The sequence below is a fragment of the Microcaecilia unicolor genome, chromosome 1 (assembly GCF_901765095.1).
Source record: "Microcaecilia unicolor chromosome 1, aMicUni1.1, whole genome shotgun sequence".
In the NCBI taxonomy this organism is placed as follows: Eukaryota; Metazoa; Chordata; class Amphibia; order Gymnophiona; family Siphonopidae; genus Microcaecilia; species Microcaecilia unicolor.
Genome location: NC_044031.1, coordinates 581,522,058 through 581,543,468, shown reverse-complemented (window position 1 = coordinate 581,543,468; position 21,411 = coordinate 581,522,058). Strand labels below are relative to the sequence as shown.

Below are 21,411 nucleotides of genomic sequence, written 5' to 3'. Positions count from 1 at the left end.
ATAGTCGATTATACGTCCTGCAGAGGATTTATCAACTCCTGAGGAAGGCTTTTTGCCGAAACACGGACCGTGTTGGGTCCCAATAAACTTTGTTTGGAGCTCTCACCGCTGTGTTTTGCTGGTCACTTGGATTTGTTTTTTCTTCCACTCTGTGTCAATTTCTGGATTTTTTAGGCGCCATATATAGAATCTGGCTCATTGTTTATATATCATCGCCCTGATTCTATATAGGCTGTCCAAAGTTGGGCGTCCAAATTTGAGCGCAGAGCCCAGATGCGTACATAAACAAATTAGTCAATTGGGCGCTAACAACCAATTATTGGCGTTAATTGTAGTTAACTGGAACTGAATTGACACTAATTTGGGTTTACATAGGTTTGCGTTCTCTAACGTTTGACACCCGAAATGTCTCGTGTGTACAACTCATAGTATTCTACAAGTTGCATCTGTCGCTAGCTAGAACATACTCCACCCAAAGATATTGGCCTACTTGTAGATTGCGTACTAGTATTATTTCACAGAAAGGGTGGTGGAAGCATGGAATGGCCTCCCGGTGGAGGTTGTGGAGTCGAGGACTGTGTCAGAATTTAAAAGGCATGGGATAAGCACATGGGATTGCTTAGGAAAAGGAAGAGTTAGGGGTTACAGAGATGGGCAGACTGGATGGGCCATTTGACCTTTATCTGCCGTCATGTTTCTCTGTTTCTAAGCAACCTGTGCACCATGTTTACAGAATACTCGTAGCAACTATAGGTGTATTTGCCAATTGAGGGCGCTGATCCCAAGCATAAGTGCTAGTATTCTATAAACACCAGCATGCATTCGGCACCTTAATTTAGCTGTGCCTTATAGAATTGTCCTTTAAGGGAGGAATTCTATATATGGTGCCAAAAAAAAATCAGTGCCGAAAAAATGCACTTAGCATTAAAGTTTGATGCAGTTTATAGAATATGCATAGCACCATCCCAGTGACTAAAATTTAGGAGTGGACATTTACGCTAACTAAAACCTGGTGTAAATGCCCACGCCTAACTTAGGGTGGTTCGGGCACATTCTATAACAGTGCACCTAAAGTTTAGGAATGCCCATGACCCACTCATGTCCCTCCCATGACCGTGCCCCCTTATGAGATCCATGTGGTAGAATTTTTACACGCACCACTTTAGAGACTACACTTAACAAGTTGTGTGCATAAATTCTAATTAGTGCCAATTAGTGCCACGTGCCCATTTAGGGTGGGAGCATTTATGCCACCCATTGAGGTGGTGGTAAGGGCTCCGGTGCTACCCTGGGGGTAACTGGGCAGTGATTACTGCTGGGTTCACACCAGTGCTACAAGAATTAAAATATTTTTGTAGCGCCAGAAGTGGTGCGTGCCGAGGGAGGGCTGTGGTAGCCTGGTGGTACTTCCCTTTTAGCGAGTGATAAGCCTGCGTTTGGCTTACCACCGCTTTGTAAAAGGGCCCAATAAGTGATTTATTTATTTATTTTTAAAACTTTTATACTGCTTATGGTTTACAAAACACAACACAGCTATAAACAAAATATAAAATAACATGCAAAATTAAAAGAATTAAAACTCTGCAAATAGTATAATCTGCTATTACACTCAAGTTACAACTGTCATCTCATATGGCTGAAATTACATGAATGTTTTAACAAATAGGGATGTTTTAAGATAGTGTTTAAATTGTAAAATCTATGTACATAAACGTAGCTGCCCCTTTAAAGAATTCCACGTGGGAATCCCAGCAATAGAGAAGGCTGAAAGTCTTGTTTCATTGTATTTTACACCAACAAATGAAATGGATCAAGTGAAATGTGCAGTTCTGTGTCAGATCTCAAGCATCTCCTCGGCTGATATATATAAAAACAATCTTTCAAGTATTGTGGAGCTGGCAAATAAAGTGCTTGATACACAAAACAGAGTACCTTAAACTGTATACGAAAACTGACTGGCAACCAGTGCCTGCTGTTTCAAAATTGGCGTAATATATGTCATTCTAGACATACCAGTAACCAGAAGCGCTGCAGCATTCTGTACCAACTGAAGCACTCTAATCCTGGAGTTACTCAACCCAAGATAAAACCATACTCTTTATAACTCCACAAGGACCTGCAGTAGATACTGAACCCAGGTTGCCAAGATCAAAGCCCACTGCACTAACCATTAGGCCACTACATCATCTTTAAACCAACTGCTTTGAACAGCAACTTGCTAGCTTTCTGGGATAAATTGTCTCTTTGAGCCTTCTTCTCCCTCTGTTTACAGCCTTAGTGGAAGGATGCAGTTGATCATCATAAGAACATAAGAGTAACCATACTGCGTCAGACCAATGGTCTATCTACCCAGTATCCTGTTTCCAACAGTGGCCAGTCCAACACTCCATACTACAAATCCCAGGGCAAGCAGTTGCTTCCCATGTCTGTCTCAATAGCAGTCTATGGACTTCTCCTCCAGGAATTTGTCCAAACCTTTTTTAAACCCAGGTGCGCTAACCGATGTTGCCACATCCTTCAGCAAAGAGATCCAGAGCTTAACTACATAAGAACATAAGAGTAGCCATTCATTTTGTCTTCTCTCAGATTTTCTCCACTTCTTTCTCAGTAACTACTCACCTTAATGTCTTCTTCCTCCTCTCATCTTCTTATTCTGTTTTTCTCTCAATTCTTTCTTCCAATGTAGTTTGACTTTTATTTTGGGGTAGAATGCTTAATACCCACCATACCTACCCCACTCCCCTATTCTATACTTCTCTGCTCTCTACTTCCTTCCAAGCTGACCTGCCTTTCCCCCTACTAATTCCTCCCTCCATTAGGTTCCCTCTCATTTTATCTTAGTCAGTGCCCCTTCCTTGCAGGCTACGCTCACCCATCCCTCATACCTCCTAAGCAGATTCATTGCACATTTCAAATTTTGTATCCCCACTCTCCCGCGGTAGTCTTGTGAGAGACAATACTACTGTGGGAAGTCTTGGCAGACATTTTGTAAACAGAGCGCCATGCTGGGCAGAGTAGAGTCAGTGGGTGGACAGGAAAGAGAGGATTTATTTCCTGCCCCTGAAGAAGCCACAGCCACTAGGCAACCAGGGCCCTTCAAAGTGTGTGTGTGTGTGGGGGGGGGGGGGGGGGGGGACAGCAGCAACACAGTGGGAGGGAGGCAGCAAGGTGGGGTGGGGGCACTGGTGGCGGTGGAGGCAGCAGCAGCATGGCGGAGGGCCCAGAGCAGTCTCAGTGCCCGGGGGGCCCAAAGTACTCTCAGTCCGCCCCGCCCTAAGGCCACATTTGCATGTGGTGCTTCCTGCCTTCAGACTGAAAATCCCAAATATCACATGTTGAGCAGGAAATCAGTGAACCCAAAGGCATGCATTCATATCAACCCACTGTGCACCAGCCCATCTGCTAAAGCTCCAGCAGTCACAGAGTATGTGGTTGGCTTGGGGAACTGAATTAGCACTGATTCTAGTGCCTTTTCCAAAAATGGAAATTGGCACCTCATTTGGTGGTAACAGCTTTGGCACAATGTCCCCCTCCCTTATTAGTAGTGACTCCAGCACATCATCCCTCTTAGTTTCTATTATTAGCAAACATCCACTTCTTTCTCCTCCATTCTCTGCCCAGCACCATTATCCCCCCCCCCCACCCCCATTACCCTCTTTCCCTGGCTCACATGATGTGGAAGGATACCACTATAGCAATACCCCTTCATTCATGGTGCCCTGCACAGACACACAGGTCACACACCCCAAAAGCTAGCTTGTCACAGAGCTGTGCTGGGAGTGAGAATGAAAATAGCAAAAACAGCGAAGATGACCAACAAACGACGAAGCTTCAGTGCAAAAAAACTATAAAGCAATTTATTGAACAATAAAATGATCGGTGAGCAAGACGTGACACAGCTAGATGGAGCATTGATCTGACCCAGTAGTAGTATTGCCTCTCACAAGACTACTGCGGGAGGGTGGGGATACAAAATTTGAAATGTGCAATGAATCTGCTTAGGAGGTATGAGGGATGGGTGAGCGTAGCCTGCAAGGAAGGGGCACTGACTAAGATAAAGTGAGAGGGAACCTAATGGAGGGAGGAATTAGTAGGGGGAAAGGAAATCAACTTAACAGTTCAGTTGCTTGGACAGAATTGTTGCCTTCTGAACAGAGTTCATATCTAGCCACCTCAGAGGCAAGGAGATGACCAGAACCTCAGCCCAGCTGAGAGGTAAAGCTGTATACTCGAAGAGGAAAATGCCCTGGGAAATGGGCAAATGCCCTGGGGAATGCCTTGTGAAAAGGTGAAGAATTTTGATGGAATCTCAGTAGATTCAGGAGGGATCAGCCCCTAGATCAGCTCAAAGGTATGCTAGGAAGAACTGGGCTCTCTCACATAGCCCCCAGGAGCAGAGGGAGGGCTGGCCCTAGCTGAGAGCTATGAGCCTATTACCCAAACAAGCCAATAGGAAGATCTCACAAGGAGTCAACCACAGGATACTGCAAACTATACGGGGGGGGGGGGGGGGGGCAGGGGGGGGCAGCCCCTGTGCTATCTATTACACAGACAATACAATAAATACAAATAATACTCGTATTAAATATACACAACATTGCACCTCTGCCTCCAAGAATATGGGAGAATATGGGTTGTACAGATGGGCCAAGGTGGACTGGAAGGCATAGTGTGAGTGTGATGTAGATGGGCTGGGAGTAGGATGGTAAAGTGTGGAAATGAGTTGGGGTTAGAGAGGAAGAGAGATTGGTGGGACTTGCAGTGCTACCCCTAGCATTTCTTGAACCCACGAGTCTTCCCTGTGTGTGCACCACCTGCTGTGCTCTTCATTTAAAGACAGCCTGACAACTGTGTTCACAACCCACCATGCATTAATTACTATTATATGGGTTTGGTAATTTGTGCCGAGTTAAGCACCCCCAATCATTTTGAAAAGTTGGCTTCTATGGCAGGGGAGGACTGAGGGTGATCTGGGCTCCCCGCCTGGCTGCTGCCAAACACCCCTGCTGCCACCCGATGACCCCGCTGCACCGGTCTTACCTGAGGGGTCCTGGTAGTCTGGTGGCCTCTGCAGGGGAGGTATGTTCATTCCTGCCCACTGTGCTGCCACTGTTGCCCCACCTGCCAGCGCCTCCGTATTTACAAAATGGCACCGAGACTTCCTGCGGTAGTCTCGCGGGTCTCGACAGTCTCGTGAGACTTCTGCAGGGAGCTCAGCCGCCATTTTTAAAATACGGTGGTGACGGGTGGGGGGGGGGGGAATAGCAGTAGCCTAGCGGGCCAGGCAGGAAAGAACGTGTTTCCCCCGCTGAGGCCACTAGATCACCTGCGGTGCGCCGGACATTTGGGCAGAGCCTCTAGGCCCCCTAGAACCTCTGGGCCCTCGGACACTGCCTGGTTGCCCGAATGGTCAGTCCACTCCTGTTCTATGGGAGTTCTGATTGGGGAGTGTGATGGGGGGAACAGGGTTTAGATTGGAGGGTAAGAATGTGATCAGTGGGTGGGCTTCCTGATTGGGGGCTAGTAGTGTGATTGGGAGAGTGGTACAGTGATTGGGAGGTGGGGGTTCTGATCAGGAAGGTTGAGAAGGTGATTGGGGGTGGACAACACCACAGCCACTTTAGGCTCCAGCCTGGCAGCATCAGACTGCAGCCGAGGCCCGATGCTCCCGGGCTGCTGGAATAATTCTGCTTCCACATGATAAAAGGAAGGGCATTCTTTATCTGCTGAAATAAGCAAATTCATGGGCAGGTAGGGTACCTATAAAGAACAGACCTTACTTATCACCCAGCAAATCTCACATTTTAGCAGCATGGCCTGAAGAAAGCTAAATAAGTTATTGATTCAGGAATGCAATAAAGCAACTGCAGTCACCTAATAAGATAGTTGAGAGAATAACAAAATCACATGTACAGAGTTGTAGCTTCAGAAAACATTCCAAACTATGATATAAAGAAAACAGGCATGAAAAACCAGACAATTAAGAGTAAAAACAAATATCCTTGAATGTCAATGTGGATTTACAGAAATGAGACTTTTCAAGAGAGACTTGTGTATTGCTTGTAATGAAGAAAGTTGCTAATCTGAAGAGGCAGGTGATTTACTGCTTTGCTTCCTCCAGAATAATGAGACACTTCATGTTTTGGGAAATTCAGAGCTTAGTTATATACAGAGCAAAATCTGTTCTGATCTCCAAGTTTAACTCTTTTGACGAGTTCACACCGCCCACAAACAGCTGGAAATAAAAATTGAAAGGAAAAAGACAAGACTATCAGTATGACCAAAATGAAGTAACTCACCTTCCAAAAATTGGGTTTAGCTGTTTGGGGATGTAGTTATTTCGATCTTTAATTTCAGTCTTGCCAATTCGTAGTACGATATATGGATCTGATTTGCCATCAGGATCAGCTGGGCTAAGATTAAGCCCCTGGCATAAAGAGGGAAGCAGATTAGCGCAACTTGAATGTACCACATTAATTAGCCCTGCATGAACGCCGAGGTTTTTTTTTCCAATTTTGCAGGTAATTTTAAAAAGTCTTTTCTGTATGTTTGTGGCTTCTTATAAAATACCAAGCGGTGCAAAAGTATAAGCTTTGGCATGATAGCATGTACTTTTCCAGTGGGGCAGAATTCATATGTACATGTATAGATTATATAGGGTCCCTTTTACTAAAGTGCAGTAATATCTGGGTTTAATGCATTTTAACATGGGACTTTCCCAAATGCAAAGCCTAGATTTAATGCAGCATTTTTTTAGGGCTTTTTTTTTTAATTTTCAGGCTGTGTGCTAATGTTCGTATAAGAGCGAAATATTAAGGCAGGAGCACTTTGAAGGCACAATCTGCTCTCTACTTAACTCTGTGTTATCCAGTTAGCAATGTTAATCATAATGTGCTAGCCAATAAATGCAGGAATGCCCGCTCTCTGCCACTGACATGCCCCCTCTGAAAAATATTTTTGAAAAATTGGTAATGCACGGGTTAACACACATAAGCCGGCAAAATACGCTTTAATGTGTTTCTGCGGTAGCCTGCTTGCATGCACTAACCAAGTGTTAAGGGCTCAGCATCCATTAGTAAAAGGGACCAATGCTCCTTAATCTAAACACTTATGTGAGTAAAGAATGCCCCTACTACAACAGTGTGCATCAAAGTCATTGAGAGCACATGGGTTGGAGACTCATCAGCATCTTATCGTTCAAATTACTGCTGTCATTTCAGCCGCTACTCAGTAATACAAAGAAGTTTCGGTAAGAAGAAAGGTTTGAAAGGAGATTCAGAACCATGGTGGGGAGGAGGATGCTGAATCTTGGGGAGGTGGGGGTATGAAGAAATGGTAATAAGCTGGACCATGGGGGGGGGGGGGGGGGGGAAAGGTTAGTGGTTAAGGGGGTGGGGTAGAATGGCTAATCAGTGCCAATCTATAGGGGAGGATAAAAGTTCATCGTCCCTCCCCCCCCCCTAGCCAACTAATCTGAGTTCCCTATCTCTTGCTTTCCCCACCCCCATAGAAAGCAAGCAAACTACACCTATGGTTGTCTCACATACAAAATAGACAAAATCTTGAATCACTGGCTATAAAAAGTAGACTTTGTTTAGACTGCTGTGGCAGGCTTTGGAAGCATCACACCTGCTTTGTTTGGATTGTGACATCCATTAGCATAATCATAAAAGAAAATTTGTTTTCCTTATAGACCTTTGGAACATTATAAGAATCCTAAAGCAGGCGCATAGGCACCGAAACACGGCCGCTGAGTCGAGTCACTTGATGTTCTTGAATAAAAACTCTTTATTGTATATACATCTCCCCTGGTTATTGAAAGGGCCAGATCATCCTACTCCTGTCTTTGCTGCACTATGTTGACGTAGGAATTGAGGGTTCCTCCACTTTCTGTGGCTGCTCCTCGCCGTGGGGGCTATGCTAATATCATACCACTTTGCAGAGAGGGCGAGTGGTTGGAGGGTGCAAATGTTGATTCTTGAACATTGTAGATGTAGCTTGGGTTTAAGTTGTTTTGTCATTTCTTTACATTTAAATTGTTGACAATAAAGAAGCTACAGACTGTTGTTATTCCATACAATTGTTTAGTCTCATCATTTGGGTAAGAACGGGGCTAAGTGGGATCAAATCAAATCAATTCTTGTATACTGCTAATATCCCCTTTCCAGGGTTCAGTGAGGTTTACATCCTAGGAGAGACAGAAGCCGATAATGTAAGTGTGAGGTATGAGAACAATTAGAGGCCATTGGTGTAATGCATTAGAAGATTGGAGGGGGGGGGGGGGGGGGGAGATTAAAGGGAAGGAGGGATCTGAGGTTATATCCAAGCACAGTACATTTTTACCTGATTGTGTGGCACACTGGCTCAGAGATCTTGTTTTCTTTATTGTTTTCAAACTCTAGGGTTCTACAGAAGTCTCATACCTGGTTCTAGACACTGAGCACAGTTCATTTCTCCAAATTAGACAGCTTCATTAACTAGGGATTTTTTTTTTTACATTGACTTCTGTGGGAATGCAAATTACACCGATTAAGAAATTAATCCTGTTACATTTCAAATAGAGAGGATACAATGGCCAATACTTACTGCCACCACATACACTCTGATCAGGACCTTAACCGGGTGGTTGACTGGGATGCCTTGCAGAATCCTAAGCTGCCCACTGTCCACACAGCTGGAATCCTCTGGGCTTTTGTAGATGTTGAAATAGCCCTGTTGAATAACCAAACATCATATTTACAAAACAGCATCTCATTTGAAAACACAAGAAAATAGTTGCCACAGTACTGCCCAGCATTGGCAGAAGAAAATAAATCCATTCCACTGATTTGTGGAAAAATGTTAAAATGAACTTATTGCTTTTGCCTCTGAAATACTGGGGATCCTGAAGGGGCTATGCAGAAGTCCAATATACATTATGATGGGACATGCTTCCTAGATTACAGGTAGGCACAACTTATTTTTGAGCAGAAGTTCTTTTGCCTGGACTGGAGAACTGAGGAAAGGGGCAGTGAGGGTGACTGGCACTTAGGATCCACATCTTTACTGGGTGAGAAAGCAGACTGTAAAATTTTGAAAATTCTGCACACAGTATTTTCTTTGTAATTATATGTTTGGAATGTCCCCCACCAAGGTCTGACACACCCAAGCTTTCTCTCTGATTTGGCCCTCCATTCTGTAGGTTCCACCCTCTAAAGCTCTCTCTTTGTTCCCAAATTAGCTTGATGTCCCTCTGTCTTCTAGCAGGTTCAATTCCCAGCTTTCTTTCAGGGTAGATACCTCCCAGCTTTCTCTATCTCTGACCCCTATCTCTTTCTCCTCTCACCCCCTACAAGACCCCCAAGCACCCTCTACCCTCTTCAGTTCTCTCTCAATGCAAGACCCCTAAGCTCCCTCTGTCCTCCCCAGTTCTCTCTCAGTATCCCCTAGGAAGACCCCAGGCCTCATGCTCTCCTCAGTTATCGCTCTCTACCTTGCAGCAAGACCCCAAATTCTTTCACTATCCCCAAGCTCTCTTTCTGTCCTCCCTGTCAGGCATACATTACAGTTCTCTTTCTCTCCATGTCTGGCACACACCCTTTGTTTGCTTTCTTTTCCCCCTGATACCTCCTCCCCCAGTTTATTGTCTTTGTTGTCTTTCCTCTTCCTTTGGGACAAACCTCCAGTTCTGTCTGTCCTTCTTCCCCCTTGGTACACAACTTTCCCTTCATTTGGAAACCTTCTTAGAGAAATTTAAGGTTGTACTTAAAATTGTCCTATTCAAAGACGCACTTGATCGACTGTGCCCACATCTCTCCAGATGTTATGAGATGTTCAGTACTAGCCTCCAGATAAACAAGACAGTTGTCCCTGGTGCCAGCCTGTAGAGCATAGCCTTCCCTCTCCTTTTGTCTCCTTCTCTTTGTCTCCCTCTTTCCTGTTAATTATTGAGTAGAGAGGTGTGGTAGCCGTGTTAGTCCACTTTTAACGGTAATCAATAGGAATACAACAAAATAAAACATGGAAAAGAAAATAAGATGATACCTTTTTTATTGGACATAACTTAATACATTTCTTGATTAGCTTTCAAAGGTTGCCCTTCTTCTTCAGATCAGAAATAACCAAATGTTGGTAGATGACAGTATATATAAGTGAAACATCAAAGCATTTCAGTGACAGTCTAACAGGGTCTCTCACCTATCCACCCCCACCCTACTACTACTACTATTTAGCATTTCTATAGCGCTACAAGGCGTACACAGCGCTATACAAACATAGAAGAAAGACAATCCCTGCTCAAAGAGCTTACAATCTAATAGACTGTCTTCTACCAAGACTTGCTTATTTCCGATCTGACGAAGAAGGGCAACCTTCGAAAGCTAATCAAGAAATGTATTAAGTTATGTCCAATAAAAAAGGTATCATCTTATTTTCTTTTCCATGTTTTATTTCTATTGATTACCTGTCAATTATTGTAGCTCCATTTCAGCATTTCTATCCTGCTTATAATCGAAATAGAAAAACGCCTATATTGTGACCCAAATCGGGAGATAGACGTTTATCTCACAAAAGCGAATAAAGCTGTATAATCGAAAGCCGAATTTGGCCGTTTTCAACTGCACTCCGTCGCGGATGCGGACAAAGTTGATGGGGGCGTGTCGAAGGCGTGGTGAAGGCGGAACTGGGGCGTGGTTATCGGCCGATCAGAGATGGGCGCCTTTCGCCGATAATGGAAAAAAATATGCGTTTTTAGCGAGAATTTAGGGCACTTTTCCTGGACCCTGTTTTTCCACGAATAAGGCCCCAAAAAGTGCCCTAAATGACCAGATGACCACTGGAGGGAATCGGGGATGACCTCCCCTGACTCCCCCAGTGGTCACAAACCCCCTCCCACCACAAAATATGCCATTTCACAACTGTTTATTTTCACCCTCAAATGTCATACCCACCTCCCTGGCAGCAGTATGCAGGTCACTGGAGCAGTTATTAGGGGGTGCAGTGGACTTTAGGCAGGTGGACCCAGGCCCATCCCTCCCCTACCTGTTACAATTGTGCTGCTTAATGCTTATTAGTCGTCCAACCCCCCAAACCCACTGTACCCACATGTAGGTGCCCCCCTTCACCCCTTAGGGCTATAGTAATGGTGTAGACTTGTGGGCAGTGGGTTTTGAGGGGGATTTGGGGGGCTCAACACACAAGGGAAGGGTGCTATGCACCTGGGAGCTCTTTTACCTTTTTTTTTGTTTTTGTAAAAGTGCCCCCTAGAGTGCCCGGTTGGTGTCCTGGCATGTGAGAGGGGACAGTGCACTACGAATCCTGGCTCCTCCCACGAACAAATGCCTTGGATTTATTCGTTTTTGAGCTGGGCGCTTTCATTTTCCATTATCGCTGAAAAACGAAAACGCCCAGCTCACAAATTGTCGAATAAAACATGGACGTCTATTTTTTTTCGAAAATACGGTTCAGTCCGCCCCTTACCGGACCCGTTCTCGGAGATAAACGCCCATGGAGATAGACGTTTTCGTTCGATTATGCCCCTCTATGCCTCCCATTTCCCTTTGTCTGCTCTCTTATGCTATTTTAGATTATGTAAACCACTCAGACAACCCTCGATGAGTACCTAATAAACTTGAAACTCAATCTTGTTCTTTATCCTATGCCACACTGATCCTGCCACAAGAGGATGAGAGCTATTTACGGTTATTTCTATCTTGGATTTACTCTGTAATTTTAACAATTTACTGAAGTAACTGTACTGTATTTATAGTGCTGTTTGTAAAGTTTTCCTGATTGTTTGTAAATTAATTTGTAAATTGTTTGTAATTAGATTGTAAGCTCTGTCGAGCAGGGACTGCCTCTTTATGTTCAAGTGTACAGCACTGCATACGTCTAGTAGCACTATAGAAATGATAAGTAGTAGTAGCAGTAAATCGGATTGGAATATTGCGGTATATAAGAAATGTATTGCTATCCGCCTGCTCTGCTTCCTGGAGTCTGAAAGCTGATTTGAACCATGTGGCAGCACAGTGTCTTTAACAGATCAAGGGCCCTGTTTACTAAGCCACGCTAGAGGCGCGTTACTGCTTTTAGCGCAAGCTAACCATTAGTACGTGCTGTGTAGGCACCCAGAATATTCCTATGGGCGCCTACTCAGTGCACTCTAATTTTATTTTTTTAAATTCTTTATTTAACAATTTACATATATTAAAACAAGCAAAAATCGACTTGTCAAGTAAATAACATCACTGTTCAAATATATAAAGAAACAAATTAATATTCAAGCAATTACAGTATGTTAGTTAAAGTCCACATTGGTGAGATTCAAAATTTACAATATGGATTCTGAAAAGAAATAATTAAGGAAGCTTTTCTTTATCGGGTGCTCATAACAGATACCTTCTCCTATATATAGGGCTATATATTAATTACTCCCTTGTCCTTTTGTAGCCAGGAACGAAGAAAGTTGTGCCGGCTCATAAAACACATATTTATTAGATTGATATTTTACTAGGCATTTGCACGGGTACTTTAGAAAAAACGTACCTCCTAACTGAATTACACCAGGCCTCATAAGTAAAAATCTCTGTCTACGTTTTTGAGTCTCCTTGGTCACATCAGGGAAGAGACTAACTTTTAAACCAAGGAAGCTCTTATCTTTATTTTGGAAGAAAAGTCTCATCAGCCAGTTCTTATCTGGTGACAAGGCTACTGTGGCAATTAAAGTAGAAGTTTTAACTAGGTCAGTGTCTGAGGATTCCAATATCAATGAAATATCTAATTCTGACTTTTCTTGAGACACTTGGTGTTTCAGGGGCAAGTAATATATTTGTGTAAATGGTGGGACCATTTCCTCTGATACGCCAAGTATCTCAGTAATATACTTTCTGAGCATTTCCCTTGGTAGAACTCCAACTTTTTTAGGGAAATTTAAAAAGCGAATATTGTTATTTCTGGTTACATTCTCCAAGAATTCAGTTCGTCTCCTCAAGGCAATTAAATCCTTAATCATAGTTTCCTGGTTTGAATGAACCTCTTTCACTTGTTTTTCCAATTCCACTTGCTGATTCGATATTGTCTCTACCCTGAGTTCAGTCTCTTGAACCTTATGGTCCAATTTAGAGATTTCTTGAGATAATTGTTTAATTTGTGGGTTTAAGGATTTCCCCAAATCCACAATCAAGGTATATAGAGTCTCTAATGTAATTTCAGTAGGTTTCTGAAACTTAGGAAATTGTACCCTGATAATACAATGTATCATTGATTGTCCCTCTTCCATCGGGTCTCTGAGATGCCTATTAAATCTACTGCTTCATTTAGTGCTATATACTCTAACTCTCCCATTTTATTTTTTAGACTTCTAGAATTTGTATACAGACACTTTAAATTGTGTTTTCCCCCCTGCATCTACAAGTTGCTTAAAAATTGATGGGGATAAATTTTCATCCTTTACTCTGTTCTCCTCTTAAACATTCCTGGCTTTCTTTCACCATTGCTGAAATCTCTCTATTGGGATTCTCTAAATGTCCTGTTTCATTAGTATCCTTCATGGATACGCCACACCAAACCATGTGCTCCTGGGTGACTGTCATCTCCCCCTCCCCTCATTAGTGCCAGTAGACTGGCTTCATCCTGGTTAATATGGAGTCCATCCTTTCAGAATAGGCTCCCACTTTCCCAGAATGTTGTCCAGTTTCTAACAAATCTAAATCCCTCATCCTTGCACCATCATCTCAACCATGCATTGAGACTTCAGAGCTCTGCCTACCTCTGGATCCTGTGCATTGAATGGGGAGTATTTCTGAAAATGCTACCCTGGAGGATCTGGATTTCAGCTTTCTACCTAAGAACCTAAATTTGGCTTCCAGAACCTCCCTCCCACATTTTCCAATGTCATTGGTATCCACATGTACCAAGTCATGTGGCTCCTCCCCAGCACTATCTAAATCCTATCTAGGTGATGTGTGAGGTCCGCCATCTTTGCACCAGGCAGGCAAGTGATCAGATGATCTACATGTCCACCAGCCACCCAGCTATCTAAATGCCTTATGATTGAACCACCAACTACAACAGCTGTCCTAACCCTTCCCTCCTGGGCAGAAGCCTCTGGAGACAGTTCTTCAATGCAAGAGGATTTTGCATCCCCCAGTGGGCAGGTCCTGGATATAGAATTATTTCCTACTTCACCAAGGTGATCTAAAAGGAGCAGCACAGGGGCTGCCAGACTGAAGGTAGGACTTCACTATAACATTCCAGTAGGTCTTCTCTATGTACCTCCCTGTCTCCCTCAGCTCCTTCAAGTCTGCTACTGTAACCTCAAGAGAACAAACTTGTTCTCTGAGAGCTAGGAGCTCTTTACATCAAGCACATACATATAACCTCTTGCCAACTGGAAGATAATCATACACGTGGCACTGAATGTAAAAGACTGGATAGCACTTCTCTCACTGTTGGACTACTGTCTGCATGTAAGTAAAACTTGTTAAGGTACTAGGGATATTAGACTAATATAAAGAGGCTTAAGATTATTTATTTATTTGTTACATTTGTATCCCACATTTTCCCACATATTTGCAGGCTCAATGTGGCTTACATAATACCGTAAAGGCATTCGCCAAGTCCGGTAGGGGATAAGTACAAAAAAGTTATAGTGGGATAGGGAAGATAAGATTCAATCAAGTTGGGTTTGAGGTAAAAAGGGTCTGTTAATGTCCAGTATGATCTTTGATAGTGAAGTGTTGTAGGGTTGTGGCATTTAAGTTGGGTCAATCGGATATGCCTTTCCGAATAGGTGAGTCTTTAATAATTTTCAGAATTTTAGGTGATCGTAAGTTGTTTTCACCACTTGTGGCAGTGCGTTCCACAGGCGCGTACTTATGTAAGAGAAGTTGGATGCATGGGTTGTCTTGTATTTTAGTTGTTTTGTATTATATGGTATATTGTGCAATTTATTTAGTAGATATGCATTTAGGCCAGAACGTTTACTACAGCCATAGAGCTGGTGTAAGTATGTATGTCTAGCTGCGGGAAGTACATGTGTAATTTATGGTATTCTATAAGTTATGCATATAATTATGTACCCCTGCCCATTCTCCACCCAGAGCCCACCCATGTGTATGCCCACTTGCAAACTATGCACTGTTGAAGATATGCGCATAGATACAGAATACTGCATTGGCAGTTATCCATCATTTATGCACATATTTGTACACATATGCACTTACATGCTGGCATTCTAATCATCTACACACATACCCAGCTCATAAATGGTACTTTATAGAATTACCCTCCATATGCCAGGTTAAACTGTAGGGTGAAATATAATATTGGGGACCAGTGCAAGCTAATATATTACAGAGTGAATCTATTTACTGTTTCCTAATGGAAGATGCACTTTTCATCAAGCACAGCATAACATGATGCTTCAGAAGGGATCCTGGGGCAGCTTGCATTAGCTTTTTAGTGAAGATACACCTACAGCTGCCAGGATTTGAACCCACCTTAAATTTTCCAATGACTCTGTCATCATAGACGCTATGGTCATCCTCAGTCGATTTGCCTCTCAGGAGCTCAAAGGTCTTTATCCAGTCCTGAAAACCATGAAACTCGCTCTCTAGTTCTCCTTCATAGATCTGAAACACAAGACACCAAGTCCTTCTGCATGACAAAGGATGCGTGTGACAGTGATGTAAAGGTGAGGCTTCTGCTGATACACGATTTGGGCAGTGCAGCTCCTTGCAAGCCATGAGAATATTTAAAACATTCCTTTGACTAACCATGCCAACCTAAAAGTAGCATTTGGACATTATTGTATATTTCTTGGTTTAGACTGCTGAAACTTTCTGCATCAGGGATTCCCATCTAATAGTCTTCAACAACTCCAACTTGTACAAAATAAAACAGCCAGGCTATTAGTACATGGTTAAGAATTGACCATATTACACCCATCCTGTAGGACCTCCATTAGTCTTCAGTTGGGAGCAATCTTCTCTACACTATAAACCTTCCAGAGCCTTTAGGTGCTCATAACAAATGCTGTAAACAATCCCACCCCTGTCTGCAGCAGGATTATCATCTGCATGATGCATGGCTTTTAGTTGCTTTACTCTTAGGACAGGGAATGCTGTCCCATTGCAGTGAAAATAACTACCTGGTCTTTAGAAAATAGATTAAGGCCTGGCTTTATGAAAAAGTCAAGATGATAACCAAGCAGATAGAGACACAAGGGTGGCTTTTTCATGGGGAATGGGGGAAATTAGAGATACAGAATTTAACTGAAAGCCTAAGGATCATGCAAAATGGCCTTTCCTCCTTTTCAGGAAGAATGGGGTGTATGGTGACCTACATAAGTGTTGCCATACTGGGACAAATCGAAGGTCCATCAAGCCCAGTATCCTGTTTCCAACAGTGGCCAATCCAGGTCACAAGTACCTGGCAAGATACCAAAACAGTACAATACTTGTTATGCTGCTTATCCTAGAAATAAGCAGTGGCTTAATAATGGCTTATGGACTTTTCTTTTAGGAAGCTATCCAAACCTTTTTTTTAAACCCCACTAAGCTAACTGCTTTTATCACATTCTCTGGCAACAAATTCCAGAGTTTAATTACATGTTGAGTGAAGAAATATTTTCTCAGATTCATTTTAAATTTACTACTTTGTAGCTTCATTGCATGCCCCTTAGTTCTAGTATTTTTGGAAAGAGTAAACAAGTGATTCACGTCTACCCGTTCGACTCCACTCAGTATTTTATACTGTATACCTCTATCATATCTCCCCTAAGCCGTCTTTTCTCCAAGCTGAAGAGCTCAAGCCATTTCAGCCTTTCCTCATAGGGAAGTCTTCCCATCCCCTTTATCATTTTCGTTGCCCTTCTCTATACCTTTTCTAATTCCACCATATCTTTTTTGAGATGCGGTGACCAGAATTGCACACAGTATTCTTAGGTCTCAGTGGTGCTCCTTGTCTGACTGAAAAGTGAGGCAAGATTACAAATAAATAAATGTACTTTCATTTCAGTTTTTTTCAAATGTATTTCTAAAAGTCATTTCAGAGAGTAGATAATAATAAGGATACTGATTGATTACAGTGATGCTGCACCGCTGAGTAGGGCTAGTTGCCATAGAAACCAAATATGAGTACTTTCATCCAGTCTCTCTTGAGAATTTAAAACTTTTATGACTTTGCTTTAGAGTAAACTTATAATTTAGTGCCATGCTAGAATAATAAGTGTTCTAACAAGAAAAAAAAAGTTTCACTCTATTTTAAGAGGGTGGAAGAACATGTCACTGCACGTGGACAGGGCTGGCACAAGAGGGCATCAGACACTTCAAGCAAACCTTCAGCCATGCTGCTCCCTCACCCCCTTCCAGTAGTCAACAATCTCCCCTTCCAGTCTCTACCTCCACCCCTCCCTACAGGTGGCCGCATCTCCCTTTCCCCTTCAAAATCCTCTCCCCCCCATTGGCTGGCTTCTCATCTTCCTCTCCCTACCCCCACCCAGTGTCCAGCATCTCCCCCTTCCTTTTTTTGCTGCTGCTGCTGCAGTCCCCACCTCTTCCCTGACTATTCTGAAGATTAAAGACCTATCAGTGTTGCATGTCCCTGCAAATACAGACCTGCACTGAAGCACTTCTATGTCCTGCCCCCCCTCTGACAGAAATTCTACCTCAGATTGGGGCAGGACAAAGCAGCCCTTCAGCGTGGGTTTGTGCTTACAGCACCCACACTGTGCTGATATTTCTTTAAAGTTTCTAGCCAGCCCAGAGGAGGTAGTGCAGATGGCAGCGACAAGCCCGGAAGGGGGAAAAGGCTCTGGCACATGTCAGAACCAGGTTGCTGCAATCCCTCTCCAAATTCTACTGCTTTAGGTAGACACCTAGTGCTTGGGGCAGCCCTGCACATTGATATGGAGGAGTTGTTCTCTCTGTCTTTCATTTTCTTTTTTGTGTTTCCTTTGATCTTTTTAATTCTTCTTCACTTTCTCATTTTCCTTTCTTTCATCTCTCTATTTTGATAGAGAATTAATGCCCATTTGAAAAAAGGGGGCCTGGACCTGATCAATTAAAAAAAATGTTTTCCCTGAAGCACACTTAATAAATGCCAGCAGATAAAAATGATAATGGTCCATATAGTAGGCCAGTACAGATTCATCCAGTTCTGGTAGATGCATACACAAACTCTCTCATACAATCCACTGCCAACTCTCACCTCCTCCAAGTTGTTTACCTAGGGGCTCATTTTCGAAAGAGAAAAACGTTCAAAAAGTGTCATAAAGCAGCATTTGGATGCATTTCTTCTTAAAACATTCAAATTGGTATTTTACCTGTTTTGCAGGTGTTTATCTATGCATTTTGCCTGCAGTGCGTCCAAATCACAAGGGGTTTGTTGGGAGCGTTGCAGAGGTGGGAATAGGATGGGCTTAGGGCATGCTTACACATTTGGATGTTTTATAGCCATAATAGAACACAACAAAAATGTCCTCAGCAAAAATCTAAATGCTTGGGGTTAGACCTGTTTTTAAAACGAAAAGGGACAAAAACATGCCCTAAATGACCAATGGAGGGAATATCAGGAATGCCTACCCTTACATCCCCAATGGTCCCCTTCCCCCCCCCCCCAAAGATGTGGTTAGTAAAATTACTCACCCCCCTCTATGACAGCCTCAGATGTTATAGCTAGGTCTATCAGAGCAGCATGTAGATCCCTGAAGTAGTGGAGTGGAGTGGATCCAGGCACATACCCTCCCCCACCTGTTACACTTGTGGTGAAAAGTGTCAACTCCCCAAAACTCACCCAAACCCTCCTGTACCCACATATAGGTGTCCTCTTCACCCATAAAGGCTATTGTAGTGGTAGCTGGGGGCAGTGGGTTTTGGTTGGGTTTTGGAGGGCTCAGAAAACAAGATAAGGGGTTAATGGTGAGATGTGTACCTGGGAGCATTTATCCTGATTATTTTCGAAGGAGAAGGCCAGCCATCTTCCGACACAAATCTGGAGATGGCCAGCCTTCTCCTAAGGCCGGCCAAATCAGTATAATCAAAAGCTGATTTTGGCCGGCTTCAACTGCTTTCCATCGCAGGGCCGGCCAAAGTTCAAGGAGGCGTATCGGCAGTGTACTGAAGGCGGGATGGGGGCGTGGTTAAGAGATGGCTGGCCTCAGCCGATAATGGAAAAAAGAAGGCCGGCTCTGACGAGCATTTGGCCGACTTGGTCCTTTTTTGTTCATGATCAAGCCTTGAAAAGGTGCTCAAACTGACCAGATGACCACCGGAGAGAATCGGGGATGACCTCCCCTTACTCCCTCAGTGGTCACCAACCCCCTCCCATCCAAAAAAAAATTACAACACATTTGTTTGCCAGCCTCTATGCCAGCCTCAAATGTCATACCTAGCTCCATCACAGCAGTATGCAGGTCCCTGGAGCAGTTTTAGTGGGTACGGCAGTGCACTTCAGGCAGGCGGACCCAGGCCCATCCCCCCCTACCTGTTACAATTGTGTTGATAAATGGGAGCCCTCCAAAACCCCAGAGAAACCCACTGCACCCACATCTAGGTGCCCCCCGTTACACTTTAAGGGCTATGGTAGTGTTGTACACTTGTGGGTAGTGGGTTTGGGGGGGGGGGTTGGGGGGCTCAGCACCCAAGGTAAGGGAGCTATGCACCTGGGATCAATTTGGGAAGTCCACTGCAGTGCCCCCTAGGGTGTCCGGTTGGTGTCCTGGCATGTGAGGGGGACCAGTGCACTACGAATGCTCACTCCTCCCACGACCAAATGACTTGGATTTGGTCGTTTCTGAGATGGGCGTCCTCGGTTTCCATTATCGCCGAAAACCGGGGACGACCATCTCTAAGGACGATCATCTCTAAGGTCGACCTAAATGTTGAAATTTGGGCGTCCCCGACCGTATTATCGAAACGAAAGAAGGACGTCTATCTTGTTTCGATAATATGGGTTTCCCCGCCCCTTCGCGGGACGTCCTGCGAGGACGTCCTCAGGAAAACTTGGGTGCCCCATTCGATTATGTCCCTCCACGCATATAAAGGAAATCAGTAAGAACCTAGTAATATGTTTAAGTATTTAAATTAACACAATAGTATAGAAGCTGAACCTGGAACAAAATGAGAAAAATTGGGGAGAGGAACAATCTTATTTCTATTTACATATTTGTTTCAAAAACTTATAGTCCACTATTTCTAAAAGTCAAATGGATACAAACTAATGTCCATAATCAAAATAATAAAAAAAATAAAAACTAAAACAAATTATGTTTCCATACTAAAATAGCATACCTTCAAAACTGCAAGCTTTGGACCTTCTTCTTTGGACTTCTTTTTGATCATTTTGAAATCTTTCTTCTTTTTATCCTGTTCTTCATCAATGATTATTTTAACCTGGCCTGGAGACCTCATGGCTGTGGAAATTAAGCAGCAATAATGAGGTTTAGTGACTTTTCAAGCTGCTATCATGTTAATAATTTCTACTGTATAGCTGAGATGTTCTGTTAAATTAATTGTGAATGTAAGTGTTTCGAGAATGCTTTGGAATAAAATTGATGCTGGCATACCACAAAGAAATAGCCATTATTCAGTGAAATAACTGTGGCGATCTGATCCTACAGCAGACAATCTGGAAACATAGAAATTACCCCATTTTTCTGTAGTTCGACCATAAAAAGGAGTTAGCTGTCACGGTTGTGGCCGTGCCCTTATGTTCAGAACTACTGTTTCTCTGTATCTAGCTCTGTGACCTCTCCAGTCTGCCTTTTTCCTTATTGTTGTTCTTCCTGTAAGCCAAGCCTCGCTTTGGTCTCCCTGCTTCTGCTTCATTTCCTGTTGTTGTTCTTCCTGTAAGCCAAGCTTTGCTTTGGTCTCCCTGCTTCTGCTTCATTTCCTACTTGTGACATCATCAGCCTACTCCTTTATAAGGACCCAGGGAGCTTTCCTACATTGCCTTTGCAAGAGGTCTCTTAATTTGCCTCTGTGTTATCTGTATAGGTCATATTTCTACTTGACTTTGTTCCTGAAAGGCTTGCGCCTGAAGGTCTGTTCTGTGTTTCTTTGAGTCTTGTGTTTCAATGCTTTGCTTTGTTTCTGTGTGTTTGCTTTTGTACCTTGATCCTGAAAGCCTGGCTCTAGAGCCACACCCTGTCCTTGGTGTCTGTTTGACTTCCCTTGACTTCTGCTTTTAGTCTAGCCCTGCTTTTGACTCTTGCTATAGTTAAGCTCCGTGTTTAAGCCAATCTTTGTTTAGCCAAGTTCTGTTCCTGTTTCCCCTGTTCTGTTTCCTGTGTGTGTAGTTCTGAGAGTTTGTAGAAGCCAGCATTATCCCTAATTACCTCACTACTATGCAGGTGTGTCTGCTGCCTCTCAATCTGCCTGGCCTTTCCCTTCCAGTTGTGGATGCTGGTAAGCACATTGCTTCTTTGTTTGTTTG

At 43.4% G+C, this 21,411-nt stretch overlaps 1 protein-coding gene across 1 annotated transcript in view; it reads right to left on the bottom strand.

Moving 5' to 3' along the window:
* FER1L6 (fer-1 like family member 6) overlaps positions 1-21,411 on the bottom strand; it is a 289,857-nt gene that overhangs the window by 68,340 nt on the left and 200,106 nt on the right. The window contains exons 29-32 of the mRNA XM_030218883.1: positions 20,268-20,389; positions 15,477-15,608; positions 8,587-8,712; positions 6,300-6,427 (exon numbers count right to left, since the gene is read on the bottom strand). Of these exons, the coding sequence (XP_030074743.1) occupies positions 6,300-6,427; positions 8,587-8,712; positions 15,477-15,608; positions 20,268-20,389 (508 nt within the window). The remainder of the gene's footprint in view (positions 1-6,299; positions 6,428-8,586; positions 8,713-15,476; positions 15,609-20,267; positions 20,390-21,411) is intronic.